The sequence below is a fragment of the Schistocerca serialis genome, chromosome 3 (genome assembly GCF_023864345.2).
Source record: "Schistocerca serialis cubense isolate TAMUIC-IGC-003099 chromosome 3, iqSchSeri2.2, whole genome shotgun sequence".
In the NCBI taxonomy this organism is placed as follows: Eukaryota; Metazoa; Arthropoda; class Insecta; order Orthoptera; family Acrididae; genus Schistocerca; species Schistocerca serialis.
Window position 1 is genome coordinate 1,091,595,108 of NC_064640.1, and position 16,845 is coordinate 1,091,611,952.

Consider the following 16,845-nt stretch of genomic DNA (forward strand, 5'->3'; position numbering starts at 1 on the left):
GGTCGCTACACTACGCATACATTGATTACCAAAAAGCTTTTGATAGTGTACCCCATTCATGGTTACTACAAATATTGGAAATATACAAAGTAGATCCTAAATTGATACAGTTCCTAAACATGGTAATGAAATATTGGAAAACCACACTTAATATCCAAACAAATTCAAATAATATCACATCACAGCCAATACAGATTAAGCGTGGAATATACCAAGGAGACTCATTAAGTCCTTTCTGGTTCTGCCTTGCTCTAAACCCACTATCCAACATGCTAAATAATACAAATTATGGATACAATATTACTGGAACATACCCACACAAAATCACACATTTGCTATACATGGATGATCTAAAACTACTGGCAGCAACAAATCAACAACTCAACCAATTACTAAAGATAACAGAAGGATTCAGCAATGATATAAGTATGACTTTTGGAACAGACAAATGTAAGAAAAATAGCATAGTCAAGGGAAAACACACTAAACAAGAAGATTACATATTGGATAACCACAGCGACTGCATAGAAGCGATGGAAAAAACGGATGCCTATAAATATCTAGGATACAGACAAAAAATAGGAATAGATAATACAAATATTAAAGAAGAACTAAAAGAAAAATATAGACAAAGACTAACAAAAATACTGAAAACAGAATTGACAGCAAGAAACAAGACAAAAGCTATAAATACTTATGCCATACCAATATTGACCTACTCATTTGGAGTAGTGAAATGGAGTAACACAGGCCTAGAAGCACTCAATACACTTACACGATCACAATGCCACAAATATAGAATACATCACATACATTCAGCAACAGAAAGATTCACATTAAGCAGAAAGGAAGGAGGAAGGGGATTTATCGACATAAAAAACCTACATTATGGACAGGTAGACAATTTAAGAAATTTCTTCCTAGAACGAGCAGAAACTAGCAAAATACACAAGGCAATCACTCATATAAATACATCGGCTACACCACTGCAATTTCATAACCACTTCTACAACCCTTTAGATCACATAACATCAACAGATACGAAGAAAGTAAATTGGAAAAAGAAAACACATCATGGCAAGCACCCGTATCATCTAACACAGCCACACATCGATCAAGACGCATCCAACACATAGCTAAGAAAAGGCAATATATACAGTGAGACAGAAGGATTCATGATTGCAATACAGGATCAAACAATAAACACCAGGTATTACAGCAAGCATATTATTAAAGATCCCAATACCACAACGGATAAATGCAGACTTTGTAAACAACAAATAGAAACAGTAGATCACATCACAAGCGGATGTACAATACTAGCAAATAAAGAATACCCCAGAAGACATGACAATGTCGCAAAAATAATACATCAACAGCTTGCATTACAACATAAACTTTTAAAACAACACGTTCCTACATACAAGTATACACCACAAAATGTACTGGAGAATGATGAATACAAATTATACTGGAACAGAACCATTATAACAGATAAAACAACGTCACATAACAAACCTGACATCATACTCACCAATAAAAAGAAGAAATTAACACAACTAATCGAAATATCCATACCCAATACAACAAATATACAAAAGAAAACAGGAGAAAAAATTGAAAAATACATCCAACTGGCTGAGGAAGTCAAAGACATGTGGCATCAGGATAAAGTTGACATCATACCAATTATACTATCAACTACAGGAGACATACCACACAATATCCACCAGTACATCAATGCAATACAGCTACATCCAAACATATATATACAAATACAGAAATCCGTAATTATTGATACATGTTCAATTACCCGAAAGTTCCTAAATGCAATATAACACATACCGTACAGTTAAAAGGAAGTGACGCTTGATCAAGGTCCGCGTCACTCCATTTTTAACCGGACTTAACGTCTGAGAAAGTGAAGGAAATAAATAATAATAATCGTTTCAGAAACAGCACTATTAACAGTGCAGAGATGACCACTGTGGGAACTTCCAAGTAAAATGGTATATCATCCTGATTTCTAATCACCAAAAGTTACTTCCTTGCCAATATAGCGGAAAAATAATTTCCTCACTTGCCACGTGGTTTTGTCAGCATTGTGGGCGACACACAGTTACTTCTGTGAAATTTAAGGGAACCAGGACAGTGGAATATCTTCACAGGTTCACTTCCAGCTTTTATGGAAAATCGCATTCAACTCTGCCAAGCTCTGACGTCGTCCAAGACACCAGGCAAGCAGGCATTTGACTGACATGAACATATTGATATCCTGGTTCAAAGTGTCTCTCCTAACTGCCTCTCTGGCCATATTTATATATGGCCACAGTGGACCACCAAAGGGAACATCTGCTATCAGTCGTCCTAGGGACAGGGTCAGAATCTAAAAGGCCCATTTCTCGGACACGTATTAATTAATAATAATTGTTTAACAATTTGTAATCTTCTCAATTTGTATATAAATAGAATTAAGTTTGGTTTAGTTATTAAAATGTTTTAGCTGGCTACAATTTTTTAAAGCGGAATCGACAGTAGAACAAGACCTCTGAACAGCCTTTTTAAGATTCCTTGTTCTCATAGTTATTTATGAACTGTCTCGAAACTTGCTATAGCTGTATTACTGCACTATTGCAATCGCGTACTGTAGGTACAACTTTCTATTACAAATACAAATGATAATCAATTATGAGTAAGGACTTCATTTCAAATTTGGTTTTTAGTAAATAATTTGAAAACCAAAAGAGGTAACTTATTGGTGCTACATATAGAAGATGTTTACATCTTACTGAGGATGTTTCTAAGTCTAGTATTTAGAACCTTTAATTTTTCATAAAAACCCAAATAACTTTTGATTGTGATGTACATGATGTGCATTTGTATATTATGACCAGTTTTAAGCTCTCTAGTTCTATTATTTAGTGCCACTATTTTTTCTTAAGGTCGTATATTTTGCCTGACATATGAAGGGCTTATTTCAATAGTATAATTGAATATTTCTGGTATCTCAACTGCAGATTTTTCAGCGCTCATTTAATTTTAGGACTCTGTATCTCAGAATGAACAAAAATGGACTTGTACGACTATTGAAATAAGCCCTTCATATTCATTTGATCATTCTGAGACCTTAAAATGTTAAAAATAATATACTTAAGCCTACACTGATGAAGTTTGGAGCATTTAATTTAGATTTAATATCACAATTATATTATGGTGTAATCCTTTGTATGCTAAGCACAGATGTTATGATGATGTGACATTGGTAGTAGTGAATTGGAGTAAACCCCTGCACACTAGCTTTCCCCTGTGCCTCTTATAACGATACAGCACTTGTTTAGCCTCAAGTTAGCAGCAGTAGAATATTAGGTGCAAACTCGTTATGGTTTTACCATATGCCAATATGAGATGGAAGAGCTATTCAAGGTTTTTGCAGAATTAAAATCTGACTTTAATAATAAATTGGATACTACTTATGCAAATATTGAAACTGGAGGTATTAAGTTAAACCCAGAGGCAGATATACATTCTACATGTTTCTAAAGATATTTTATAAGTCCCTGCTTAAGTGTTGTGATGAATCCAAAAAACTGATTTTTCCCCGAGTTATTTGGAAGAGGATGATGCTAAATGAGGAACTGGTCATTCGCAGAATTCCCTTCTTGGAATGATTTTCAGGAAATGTTTAAGAAGTACTGGTTGTCCAGCACACAGGAAAAGTTAATGCTAGAGTTATTTGGCCCAAAATATTATAGTAATAGTTGGCATCCTGGTAGTTATAAGAAATACAGAATGTCCCAAAATAATGTATACATTCTTTGAAACTGAACATCTCTTTAATGAAAGGGGTTAGAAATACAATTTTAGTGGTACTAGGTGCCTCATGGCCCGACTTAAGATGGTAAATGTTCAAAGTGGTGTCTGTTCATCGCAATACACTGTCGACAAAGACTTACAACTGAGCGACATGCCAATGTTATTGTTTCCAATGGAATAGCAGCACAGACTTGTTTAATTTGCTCTCTAAGGTCATCCAGTGTGTGTGGTCTCACAGTGTAAACTGTATTCTTGAGAGTACCCCAAAGAAAGAAGTCTAGAGGAGTTAAATCTGGAGATTGAGCGGGATACTCCACACTCCATCTTCGTCCTATCCATCTGGTACGGAATGTATGATTGAGAAATGCCTTCACATCCAGGTGAAAGTGAGATGGCACCCCATCCTGTTGAAAGTAATAATCTTCCATTCCAGACACAACGCTAAGACCAGGAGTTATCATTTACAACATTTCCAAGTACGAGTCACCCGTGACAGTGTTGTTGAAGACGTACGGCCTGATTAACCCTCTAGAAGACAGACCACACCAGACTGTTACTCCTAGTAGATTAACATGCCTTTGCTCAGTTACATATGGATTCTCCCTGGCCCAGTACACGCAATTATGGTTGTTAATTGCTCCATCAAGTTCAAACGTCGCTTCATCTGACCAAATAATTCGATCTTGGAAACATTGCTCTTCTTCACATCTGTTAATGTGCCACTCACAAAATTCGCTTCGCCTATCAGGATCATCCTCGTTAAGAGCATGGAGAAGTCTTGGAATGTAAGGCTTAAAGTTCTGAGATGGCAAAATTGTATGACCCCTGCTTCTGCAGATCCCAGTCCCATGAGAGCATTGCCTCACATACTTCTTCGGGGATCGTGTGTATGCCTGGATTACTGCATCAAAACCCTCGTTGTCTGTTGAACTTCTCTTTCGTCCGCTATGTCTCTTCTTCTCATTGTGCACTGTTTCTTCGATTTCAAACTTATCTCTGATTATTAGAATTGTTACTCTTGTTGGTGGTGGTATTCCAAATTCAGCTCTCCAATGTCTCCAATTTTTCCCGAGAACATGCAGGTTTACTGTATGATTAAATGATGATGGCGTCCTCTTGGGTAAAATATTCCAGAGGTAAAATAGTCCCCCATTCAGATCTCCAGGCGGGGACTACTCAAGAGGACGTCGTTATCAGGAGAAAGAAAACTGGCGTTCTACGGATCGGAGCGTGGAATGTCAAATCCCTTAATCGGGCAGGCAGGTTAGAAAATTTAAAAAGGGAAATGATTAGATTAAAGTTAGATATAGTGGGAATTAGTGAAGTTCGGTGGCAGGAGGAACAAGACTTTTGGACAGGGTTATAAATGCAAAATCAAATAGGGGTAATGCAGGAGTAGGTTTAATAATGAATAAAAAAATAGGAATGCAAATTAGCTACTACAAACAGCATAGTGAACGCATTATTGTCGCCAAGATAGACACAAAGCCCATGCCTACTACAGTAGTAGAAGTTTATACGCCAACTAGCTCTGCAGATGATGAAGAAATAGATGAAACGTATGACGAGATAAAAGAAATTATTCAGGTAGTGAAGGGAAACGAAAATTTAATAGTCATGGGTGACTGGAATTCGTCAGTAGGAAAAGGGAGAGAAGGAAACATAGTAGGTGAATATGGATTGGGGGGAAGAAATGAAAGAGGAAGCCGCCTTGTAGAATTTTGCACAGAGCATGACTTAATCATAGCCAACACTTGGTTCAAGAATCATAAAAGAAGGTTGTATACCTGGAAAAATCGCGGAGATACTAAAAGGTATCAGATAGATTATATAATGGTAAGACAGAGATTTAGGAACCAGGTTTTAAATTGTAAGACATTTCCAGGGGCAGATGTGGATTCTGACCACAATCTATTAGTTATGAACTGCAGATTGAAACTGAAGAAACTGCAAACAGGTGGGAATTTAAGGAGATGGGACCTGGATAAACTGAAAGAACCAGAGGTTGTAGAGAGTTTCAGAGCATAAGGGAACAATTGACAGGAATGGGGGAAAGAAATACAGTAGAAGAAGAATGGGTAGCTCTGAGGGATGAAGTAGTGAAGGCAGCAGACGATCAAGTAGGTAAAAAGACGAGGGCTAATAGAAATCCTTGGGTAACAGAAGAAATATTGAATTTAATTGATGAAAGGAGAAAATCTAAAAATGCAGTAAATGAAGCAGGCAAAAAGGAATACAAACGTCTCAAAAATGAGATCGACAGGAAGTGCAAAATGGCGAAGCAGGGATGGCTAGAGGACAAATGTAAGGATGTAGAGGCTTGTCTCACTAGGGGTAAGATAGATACTGCCTACAAGAAAATTCAAGAGACCTTTGGAGAGAAGAGAACCACTTGTATGAATATCAAGAGCTCAGATGGCAATCCAGTTCTAAGCAAAGAAGGGAAGGCAGAAAGGTGGAAGGAGTATATAGAGGGTTTATACAAGGGCGATGTACTTGAGGACAATACTATGGAAATGGAAGAGGATGTACATGAAGATGAAATGGGAGATATGATATTGCGTGAAGAGTTTGACAGAGCACTGAAAGACCTGAGTCGAAACAAGGACCCCGGTGTAGACAACATTCCATTAGAACTACTGACAACCTTGGGAGAGCCAGTCCTGACAAAACTCTACCATCTGGTGAGCAAGATGTATGAGACAGGCGAAATACCCTCAGACTTCAAGAAGAATATAATAATTCCAATCCCAAAGAAAGCAGGTGTTGACAGATGTGAAAATTACCGAACTATCAGTTTAATAAGCCACAGCTGCAAAATACTAACGCGAATTCTTTACAGACGAATGGAAAAACTGGTAGAAGCAGACCTCGGGGAAGATCAGTTTGGATTCCGTAGAAACGTTGGAACACGCGAGGCAATACTAACCTTACGACTTATCTTAGAAGAAAGATTAAGAAAAGGCAAACCTACATTTCTAGCATTTGTAGACTTAAAGAAGGCTTTTGACAATGTTAACTGGAATACTCTCTTTCAAATTCTGAAGGTGGCAGGGGTAAAATACAGGGAGCGAAGGGCTATTTACAATTTGTACAGAAACCAGATGGCAGTTATAAGAGTCGAGGGGCATGAAAGGGAAGCAGTGGTTGGGAAAGGAGTGAGACAGGGTTGTAGCCTCTCCCCAATGTTATTCAATCTGTATATTGAGCAAGCAGTAAAGGAAACAAAAGAAAAATTCGGGGAAGGTATTAAAATTCATGGAGAAGAAGTAAAAACTTTGAGGTTCGCCGATGACATTGTAATTCTGTCAGAGACAGCAAAGGACTTGGAAGAGCAGTTGAACAGAATGGACAGTGTCTTGAAAGGAGGATATAAGATGAACATCAACAAAAGCAAAACGAGGATAATGGAATGTAGTCAAATTAAATCGGGTGATGCTGAGGGAATTAGATTAGGAAATAAGACACTTAAAGTAGTAAAGGAGTTTTGCTATTTGGGGAGTAAAATAACTGATGATGGCCGAAGTAGAGAGGATATAAAATGTAGACTGGCAATGGCAAGGAAATCGTTTCTGAAGAAGAGAAATTTGTTAACGTCGAGTATAGATTTAAGTGTCAGGAAGTCGTTTCTGAAAGTATTTGTATGGACTATAGCCATGTATGGAAGTGAAACATGGACAATAACTAGTTTGGACAAGAAGAGAATAGAAGCTTTCGAGATGTGGTGCTACAGAAGAATGCTAAAGATAAGGTGGGTAGATCACGTAACTAATGAGGAGGTATTGAATAGGATTGGGGAGAAGAGAAGTTTGTGGCACAACTTGACTAGAAGAAGTGATCGGTTGGTAGGACATGTTTTGAGGCATGAAGGGATCACAAATTTAGCATTGGAGGGCAGTGTGGAGGGTAAAAATCGTAGAGGGAGACCAAGAAATGAATACGTTAAGCAGATTCAGAAGGATGTAGGTTGCAGTAGGTACTGGGAGATGAAGAAGCTTGCACATGATAGAGTAGCATGGAGAGCTGCATCAACTAGTCTCAGGACTGAAAACAACAACAACAACAACATGTCAGCATACAACACTCACATTCTCTGTTTTCCAGTAACACTTTAGCATCCATTTCCTTTGTTCAAACGATAACGCCATGTTCGCTGACAATCCTGAAACAGAAGAAATCATTGTTATGTTTTTCACCGCCTTCTTAATTATTACCCATAAAAATTGTATTTCTGTCTCCTTTAATTAACGATATTCTCTGTTTCAAAGAGCGTATACATTATTTTGGGACACCCTGTATATTGAGTGGTAGCTAAAAAGCTGGGACACCCTGTATATTGAGTGGTAGCTAAAAAGCTCAAAATACGTGGACAATCCTATAGAGGACAGCCTGTAATTAAAGTGTTGGTGCAGAGGATACCTTACTATGTCAAGAAAGATATATAATATTTTAGCAGATGACGGCAAACTGTTTATTGACATTTATCAAAGGTATTGATATACTGAACAAAGAATGAGGAGACTACGCACAAGGTGACAACTGCCAACCAGACAATAATGAAGAGAAAGGTATCCACACACATTTTAACGAAAAAGTAATACGAAGTATTGTGAAGTAAGGATGTGGAATAATAATAGGAGAAATAATCAAGGAAGTAACGAGGCATAGACAATTCATTCTAGTAATGTAAACAACATCATCAGAAACTAGGTTGACACTTAGTGTGGTGGCTGATGTGAAGGTGGCTGATGTGAAGGTATCTCCAGCAGCTGTCGCTCCCATCAGCCACCGTGCCGAGTGTCAAATTGTTGTGTGAACAGTAATGTAAGTACTAATATGCTGATTGACTGGAGAACACCTTGCAGTTTGTTGTTCACTTTACTGATCAGATGAACACGAGCTCAATGCAACTCACTTTGCTTGTGTTGCACAATAGACAGGGCATCACACAGTTGAGTACCATCAGCTTACAGTCATGTGATGCCTTTTGATACCACTGGAAAGTTGGCGTTGATTTGTAAACTCACGTCACCAGTTTTGTAAAGGGCTCATCGATACTGCTGTGGAGGCCGAGTTGCCACCGTGTTACGGTAGGCCGGGTTTGAGAGTTTGTGGAATGGCTTCTGGTGCAGTACACCGCTAAGACAATTTGTCCCTGGCATTATTACACAACTGCGCCCCAGGGTCAGGTGACAGGATAGGTGAATGAAGATTCAACAACACTCCAACAAATTAGCAACAAAGTCACACAAATGAATTAAAAAGGTTTACTTGTCTTTGTGACTTGTTGAATGATTAAGTCTGCAATACTGCATGTAATATAAGACAAAAGAGGCCCTCAATGGCTAAGTGCAAATGATTGAAGGTAAACTTCACAGTACATAGCAAATGAAATTTTTACAAGAACTGTCTGTTCACTTTTAAGAGTTCACTAAATGAAGTTCCCTGTCCAAGTCAGCTCTGGACGATGATCTATAAACAAGTGGGCGAGAGCTGCTCTTCTATCGTCCGAGCAGGCTTCTTTCCGTTGTCGTCTGGTCATTGGCGGACTGTAATCGGTCAGCAAGTGGCTGAGGCGAGGTCGATATCTTTACCCTCAGCGCCATGGAGGTAAGAATAAGGGGAGATGGCGCTACGAATCCCAGCCGTACTACGTTTTGAAGCCATGGGGGCGTGGCTCGCTGCCATGACACTCTGACCAAAACATTGTCAGTGTGCTATAGCGCTGCGTGTATTACAGTTGCTAATTGCACCATATACACATGTAACGTCATCAGATTGGTTGTTTCAAAGTTTTTGTTTGAAATAAAATCTCGTAAAGGTGAAATTCCACATTTCTTCTGATTAAAAATAGTTTTTAATGTAATATTACGAACAGCTAGCCTTCAATGTAAACGATACAATGTTGTTAATTCAGTAATAAACGTGTATCACAAACTGAATAATAGAAACTGAAAACTAAGTTAGCTATACCCTCCCTCCAAAGACCCATAAATACATCTTGTTTGTAATACATGCTGGGACATTTCAGTTACGTTACACTACTGGGAAACACTCTTCATTACCACCAACATTTACTGAAATGTGGTACATAGAATGGCAAATCTAAACAGTGCCCTGTTTAGGCCAGTTAATGTAGTGTTAGCTTTTAATTTGGTACATGATGAAGACAAAGTGAGTTACTCAACACTTCGATTATCGACGATACGTACGTATTATACTGAAACGTGAACTTGAAAACTAAGAATTTAATTCTTTGAATTAACATACCTTTTGCAAATGTTTTGGGTGTGTAGGGAAAACTGATGGTACAGCATTTTCTCGGAGCCTTACTGTTGAAACGGAAGTTCAGTCTATGTCCTCTTCTCGGAAATGCTGAGAACATATAGTGCTCCATTTAGACGCACACCAATTCTTCCTCCTCACGGCATTCTCCCACAGAGCTTTCCGACTTTCATTTTTAGGAAATCTACAGGAGAAAAACACGCTATAGTACAAGTACCGATGTAGCACACGTTCATTCACAATGAAGTTGTAAAATCACACTTAACGAGACAACTTACACATGAAATGTTATTCCCTTCGATTTCGCATCACAATCAGAAAGATTCGTACATCCGAACACCACACAAGTCACCATAATAGCGCAAAATCCTTCCAAAAGTGAGCGACCAGCCTATGCACACAAGCTTACAGCAGCAATGTTTTGGTCGGATTGAGATGGCTACCCTCGGCTTCACATAGCTTCACAGCTGTGACATCACGGCGTCTCCCTCTATTCTTACCTCCATGCTCAGCGCCGACGTGGCGCAGGTGGAACTCGCGCAAGTGGATAGTCTCTATGGCACTGGCACCAGCTCGCATCTTTGCACCTGTGTCTTGTTCGGATGACACAGCGCGTTGATGTATGTCAAGTTTAGAGACAACGTATCTGTAAAGAACTCTTTGGCAGTTCTGATAGCACTTTATTAATCACTATCAGGCTCAGAAAAGATCGTCTTGTTTTGGTGTAATAGGTACAGTAATACTCAACAACATTAACACAAGAACCTCATTGTGTAAGTACAAGCTGAGGGGGAAATGGAGGGAAGCCCCCTGTTCTTTAATTTTTGTACTCTTAGTGGAGATTTCACATAGATTTTCTTGCTAGAGGAGATCGGTTGGCTTACATCAGTGCAATTTAATTTCACCTCTTCTACAGCTCTGTACAATGCGTGTGCAAGGCAAGTGATGTGTGCCACACTGGGATAGAGACTCTGAAGTCTGTAGGCTGCTACAGCCATGTATGAAGCACCATTTATTCGTCTCTATTCACACCAACTAGTGACAGTAGCTTCATTGAGTTGTCAAACGCAAAGGCGGTTGTCAAGCTGTTTATTCTGCTGAGAGCTTCACACCCTTAGGAGAAACATTTCTCCAGGTCCGTCAACTTTAAGGACACCAACAAAAGTATTTACAATTTAACCCCTATCCAAATTGGTGATTTCCGATAGACGCCCTAATCTCTTGGTCAACGACTTTAGTTCGTATTTTGTCGAGCATTTCCTCGTAGCACACAGATAAATAGTCGTTTCTCAGTGTAGCTTCATCTGGAACTGGATTTATTTTGTACTTCAAGAACTGTCTGAAGCGGGGATTCTTCAGCTTCTCCAATAGGACATTGCAAGACACCACCATCTTAAACAAGTTCTTGCACCTCTGAAGATGGACATGTCTACTCAAATAACAGCGTTCGTCTGCTGTCCTTTTCAGCACTTATCTTCGTGCAGCTACTGTGTTTGGAGGTGTTGCAGTGTTTTTACACGTTAAAGTCGTTTCCCCCATTAACCTTAACTTCATATAGTTTATAAAATAATATTTCCTTGTCATTGCTGAAGAATTTCTCCCCTGGTTTCATCGAAAAGGACTAAGTTTGTATTCAAACTGAATGGGGCGACTACTTGTGCTACGTTTATTACGCCAGAAGCCACCCTTGTTGGCTTTGAGAATGTTTTGTAGACTCTGTGCAACAATCTTTATATCAGTGAACGGACTACATAATGTGTTACACTGCTTGTCTACTATAAACCCGATAAATAAATCTTTGTAGTAATTGTGTTTAATTGTGACAACATTACATCAAACATTGTCATGTGAGTAAAATTTTCGTGTTTATATTCTTGTGTACTTAAAAATACGACAAACATTTGGATTTCTGGAAAAAAATTTGGTCGAAATATGATTCATTATGGAAAAAGTTGTCCGAAATTTGACCTATTACTAAAAAAGATATAAACATAATTTTTGCTACATTAAAGCTTTGTGGATGAATTGCTGTAAAATTCACCCTAAAGTTCAGGAAAAAGATTTGACACTAAGATCCATGCCAAACTAATAATAGAATAGTAGGCCCTCATTCAGAGAAGACAGTAATCCTCACATGGCTGAGACCTATTCTTGAGTAGTTGTTTAAAGAAGGAAAAGTAAAAGCTAAGGGAGAACATTGTAAACCAATAGTAGTGAGTGACATTTTTGGAAAGAAAGTTGATGTTCACCTATATTCTGTGCATAAAATATCATTAATCTTACACCATGGCTAGCGCTAATGAGGAAGAAATATTGTTGCCTCCTAGTACCAGTAATGGGAGTGTGTGTTACCGGAACCACCTGTAATAAAGGGAAGCAAATTAAAAAAGAAACATGACTACCAGTTACGATTAAAAAGTGGAATTTCCATCAAACATTGTTGCTGGTGCCATAGATATCCTGTTAGGATAAGATTGGTTACTTGATAATTATTATCGATTGGATTTCAACCAGAAAATATTTGTGTGGAAAATAGGTAAAAAGGTAGCTAGCATAGCTTTCCAAAGCAATCCATTGAAATCCAAGCAAGGCCCATCATCAGAGGAGCATATTCATTTAGTTGTGTTTACTGATATTATTGCAACAGATGAAATTAAACAACAAAAAGAAGGGAAGTATTAAATCAAGAGGAGTTGGCATTAAATCGATAGCAAGAGAATCACCTGTAGTGTCAGAAGAACGGAAATCTTAATTAGAAGGTATTCTGTTAAAACATAAAGATGTGGTCAAAGATAACTTGGGACTAATGAAGGAATACTTCTGTAAGTTAAAGTAAAATATGACACAGTTTTTTTCCTTTTGCAAGTCATATCCACTACCAATAAACCTTCGAATTGCAGTGAGAGATGAAATATGAAAGGAGATAGACAGCAACATAACTCAATGTATTTTTAGGGTCTGTTGTGGGTACTTAAGAGACTTGTGGTAGGTGTTCATTTAGTTTTAGATTCATGATCACTCCATAAACACAAAGAGACAGAAAGGGTTAGAACCCTGAGTACAGAAGAGATGTTATCTAACTTTGATGAAGCAGAATTTCATATTTCCATAGATTTCATGGAAGGATACTGGCAGGTAGCATTACATGACCACTCAAGGCCATACACAGCCTTCTTATTCGAAAGAAAATCTTTTCAGTTTAAAGTAAATGCCATGGAAGTATTACAATTCGCCTTGGGTTGTGAGCTGTACCAAGGAAAATGGAATCCAGGAGAGGGTGATCACAGAACAATAGCTTTCATTAGTTGAAGTCTTGGCAAGCATGATTGAATTACTCCATTACCGAATTGGACATTCCTGTGTCAGTTTTCATTCCTGCTCAATATTTATTAGGGAGGGAATTAGTGCAAGAATTAATAATGTATGTCAATGATTTATTAATAGTCTACAAGACTTGGGAAGACTGTTGACAATTATTGATATATATTTTGAGGTGACTGGAAGCAAAAGGGTTACTAATAAAAGTACTTTTGGTGACAAGAGTTGACTTTTTGGGACACAGTGTGGGAATAATGGGAATACAACCATGTCCAGAAAGAATGCAAGTTATAGAAGACTGTCCAGAGACTAGAAATATTAAGCATCTATGATCACTTTTAGATTTGGCTGGATTCTACAGGAGCTTTGTAAGAGGCTAGGCTGTGAAAGATGCTCATTTATCGAACTTATTGAAATAGAAAACTATCTGGAACTGTGATGAAAGTACAAAAGAAGACTTTAGCAATATTAAGCAATCTACAGCAAAAGCATCATCCTAAAGTGAATCAGGTGTTCAAACTAGCCATTGATGTACAATAATTCAACTTGGGTTGTGAGCTGTACCAAGGAGAATCGAATCCAGTAGAGGGAGCTCACAGAAAAACAGCTTTCATTACCTGAAATATTGGCAAGCATGAGTTGAATTACTCAATTACCGAACACTTTGGAAGCAAGACAAGTCACTATTTTACACTGACTATGAACTTCACTACATAATAGATGAGAATAAATATTTTATGAGTATATAGCGTCCCCAGTGCTATATTACGAAAATACTTAAAAAACAGTATTTATAAAGAAGAGACATTTAAAAATTGAATGATATATTTTTATCATGTAGCCGTAAAACAATAATTCCTCTGTCGAGAAATGCAAAGAAATGCAATGCAGAGAAATACAACAAACTGATCTAAAGAGATGACAAGATACGCTCTTTTGTTAATTTTTTTAGTAGTCTTCACTTCTTCTCTTGTCTTGATTGTGTATAGACGGACATCTTGCGAGTGCTGGCAAATGTAAGCATCTTTGTATGAGTTATATATATATTGATTTAATATTATTGTGCACTTTTAATTTGTAAGAGGTGATCCCGATTTCATGTCCGCCTTCCTTGAATTAACCTGCATTCAAGTAATTTACAGTTCAACAATCGCAGCGGCCGATGCAGCCAATGACGCCATTACGTGGCGATATTAACTTATGAAAAATTAGCGGAAGCGAAATACTCGCCCGCTATTAACATAATATTAATTTTTCTACACGGTCGCATGAAGTTGCAGAAATACGTAGCTTTAAGATTCTTATTTTCAGTCCCATAGCCGAGAGCCAGAGCCAGGACTCTGACTACAATACAATGGTTAATGGAGGTAAGAAAAAATACTTTCGCACGTGTGTGGGTCGCAATTGTAATTAATAACTAAAGATCTTTTGCTTTAAAGTGAGCTGACTAGCAGAGGAAATTAATATGAAAAGTTTATTACATTGTTCAGCTTATATGCTCAAGTTTTAAGATTCAGCGAGTCTAACATTCATTAACGTAACAAATAATTTGAGATTAATATTGCTAAAAAGGAGAACTTCAGGAAATCATTTAATCGTAAATCAAAATTAAATGAAATATCATTTTTATTAAGGCCCACCACGTAAGTCGGCAACAATAAAAAAATAATAATAACAATAATAACAAGACTAGGAGCTTTTACAGAACTTTTAAACAAAAAATAACCAAGTACAGCCCACCGACACTCCAATTACAAGATAAAAATGGTAATACTGCACACAACAACAGGGATAATTGCAAAATTTTGAGGGAATATTTCAGAAACCTTCTCAACTGTAAAGAACCAATTGAAAAAATGGATTTCAGCAACTCAACTTCAACAAGTCCTAACTCAGAACCACCCACCGTCGAGGAACTACAATCAATCATTTTGAATCTCAAAAACTACAAGGCTTCGGGAGAGAACCAAATTACAGCTGAACTGTGGAAAAATGTCAATAGAAATGCCATAGAATCTCTCCAAAACATATTTGAAGAAATATGGAAAACAGAAAGAATTCCGGATGAATGGAAGATGGCCCTCATTCACCCAATTCATAAGAGGGGATCCAGAACAGACCCCAACAATTACAGAGGGATTTCGCTCCTTGACGTAACATACAAAATACTGTCTAAAGTCCTTTTGAACAGAGCAGAACCCCAGCTAGATTGTCAACTTGGAGAATACCAGGCAGGCTTCAGGAAGGGAAGATCCTGCCCAGAACAAATTCTAAACCTCAAAAATCTTATGGCCTACCAAAAATCGAGAGCAAAAGCGTATGTCATCACATTCATTGACTTTCAAAAGGCGTACGACTCCATAGACAGGGAATCTCTAACCTCCATATTAAAAGAATTGAACCTAGACAATAGAACTACAAACCTAATTAGAGAAACCATCACCAACACATACTCCAAAATTAAATTTATGGGAGAACTCTCAGACCTATTTGAGATAAAAACTGGAGTACGACAAGGTGATGGACTCTCTCCATTGTTATTTAACTGTGCCCTAGAAAAAATAGTAAGAGAATGGAACAAGAAAATCAATAGTGGAATCCGACTAGGAACAAAAAACAAAGGCATCAAGGTTAATTGCCTAGCATTTGCAGATGATATGGCCCTACTAGCTGAAACATGGGAAGAAGCCAAAGAACAGATCCTCGAATTACAGAAACAAGCAGAGAAAATAGGCCTTAAAATTTCTTTTGAAAAAACCAAAATAATCACAAATATAAAAAAGCCAATGAAATATCTTAAAGTAAGAGACCAAAAGATCGAAATTGTTAAAGAATTCAAATATCTTGGTGAATGGATTAGCTGGAACGCCCTTGAGAAAAAAGCAATAGAATTAAGAAGAAACAAAGTTGAACTAGCCTTTCAGCTTACTAAAAATACTTATAATAAAAAGTCCCTCTCATGGAATTCAAAAATAAAACATTACAACACTGTCATTAAACCAGAAGCACTATATGCAGCCGAGACATTATCTATCACTAACCATGGCCCAATTGAAAGGCTAGAGATCAAAGAAAGAAAAATATTGAGAAAAATTTTAGGCCCCAAATTTCATAACGACAAACTAATTCATACCAAAAATGAAACACTCTACAAAACCACAGAAAAACTTTCGGATACAATGAGGAAAAGAAGAATTGAGTTTTATGGGCACATACTCTGAATGAACCCAAATAGACTTACAAAAAGAATGTTTGACTACTTCAGGAATAAAAAATCCAAACCAAATTGGTTTATCCAAACAGAGAAAGACTTAAGAGAACTACACATCACAGAAAAAATGCTCACAGACAGGACCGCAAAAATGATAAGCAAAGACAGAAAAGAGTGATTCCAGCTCCAAAATAGAAAGAAAAGAACGATTGTCATCT

General features: G+C 37.6%; 1 protein-coding gene across 1 annotated transcript in view; it reads right to left on the reverse strand.

The window, feature by feature from the left end:
• Positions 1–16,845, reverse strand: part of LOC126471514 (uncharacterized) — a 218,595-nt gene that overhangs the window by 188,856 nt on the left and 12,894 nt on the right. Inside the window, exons 2-3 of the mRNA XM_050099735.1 lie at positions 10,084–10,282; positions 7,902–7,975 (exon numbers count right to left, since the gene is read on the reverse strand). Coding sequence (XP_049955692.1) covers positions 7,902–7,975; positions 10,084–10,210 — 201 coding nt within the window. The 5' untranslated portion in view covers positions 10,211–10,282. The remainder of the gene's footprint in view (positions 1–7,901; positions 7,976–10,083; positions 10,283–16,845) is intronic.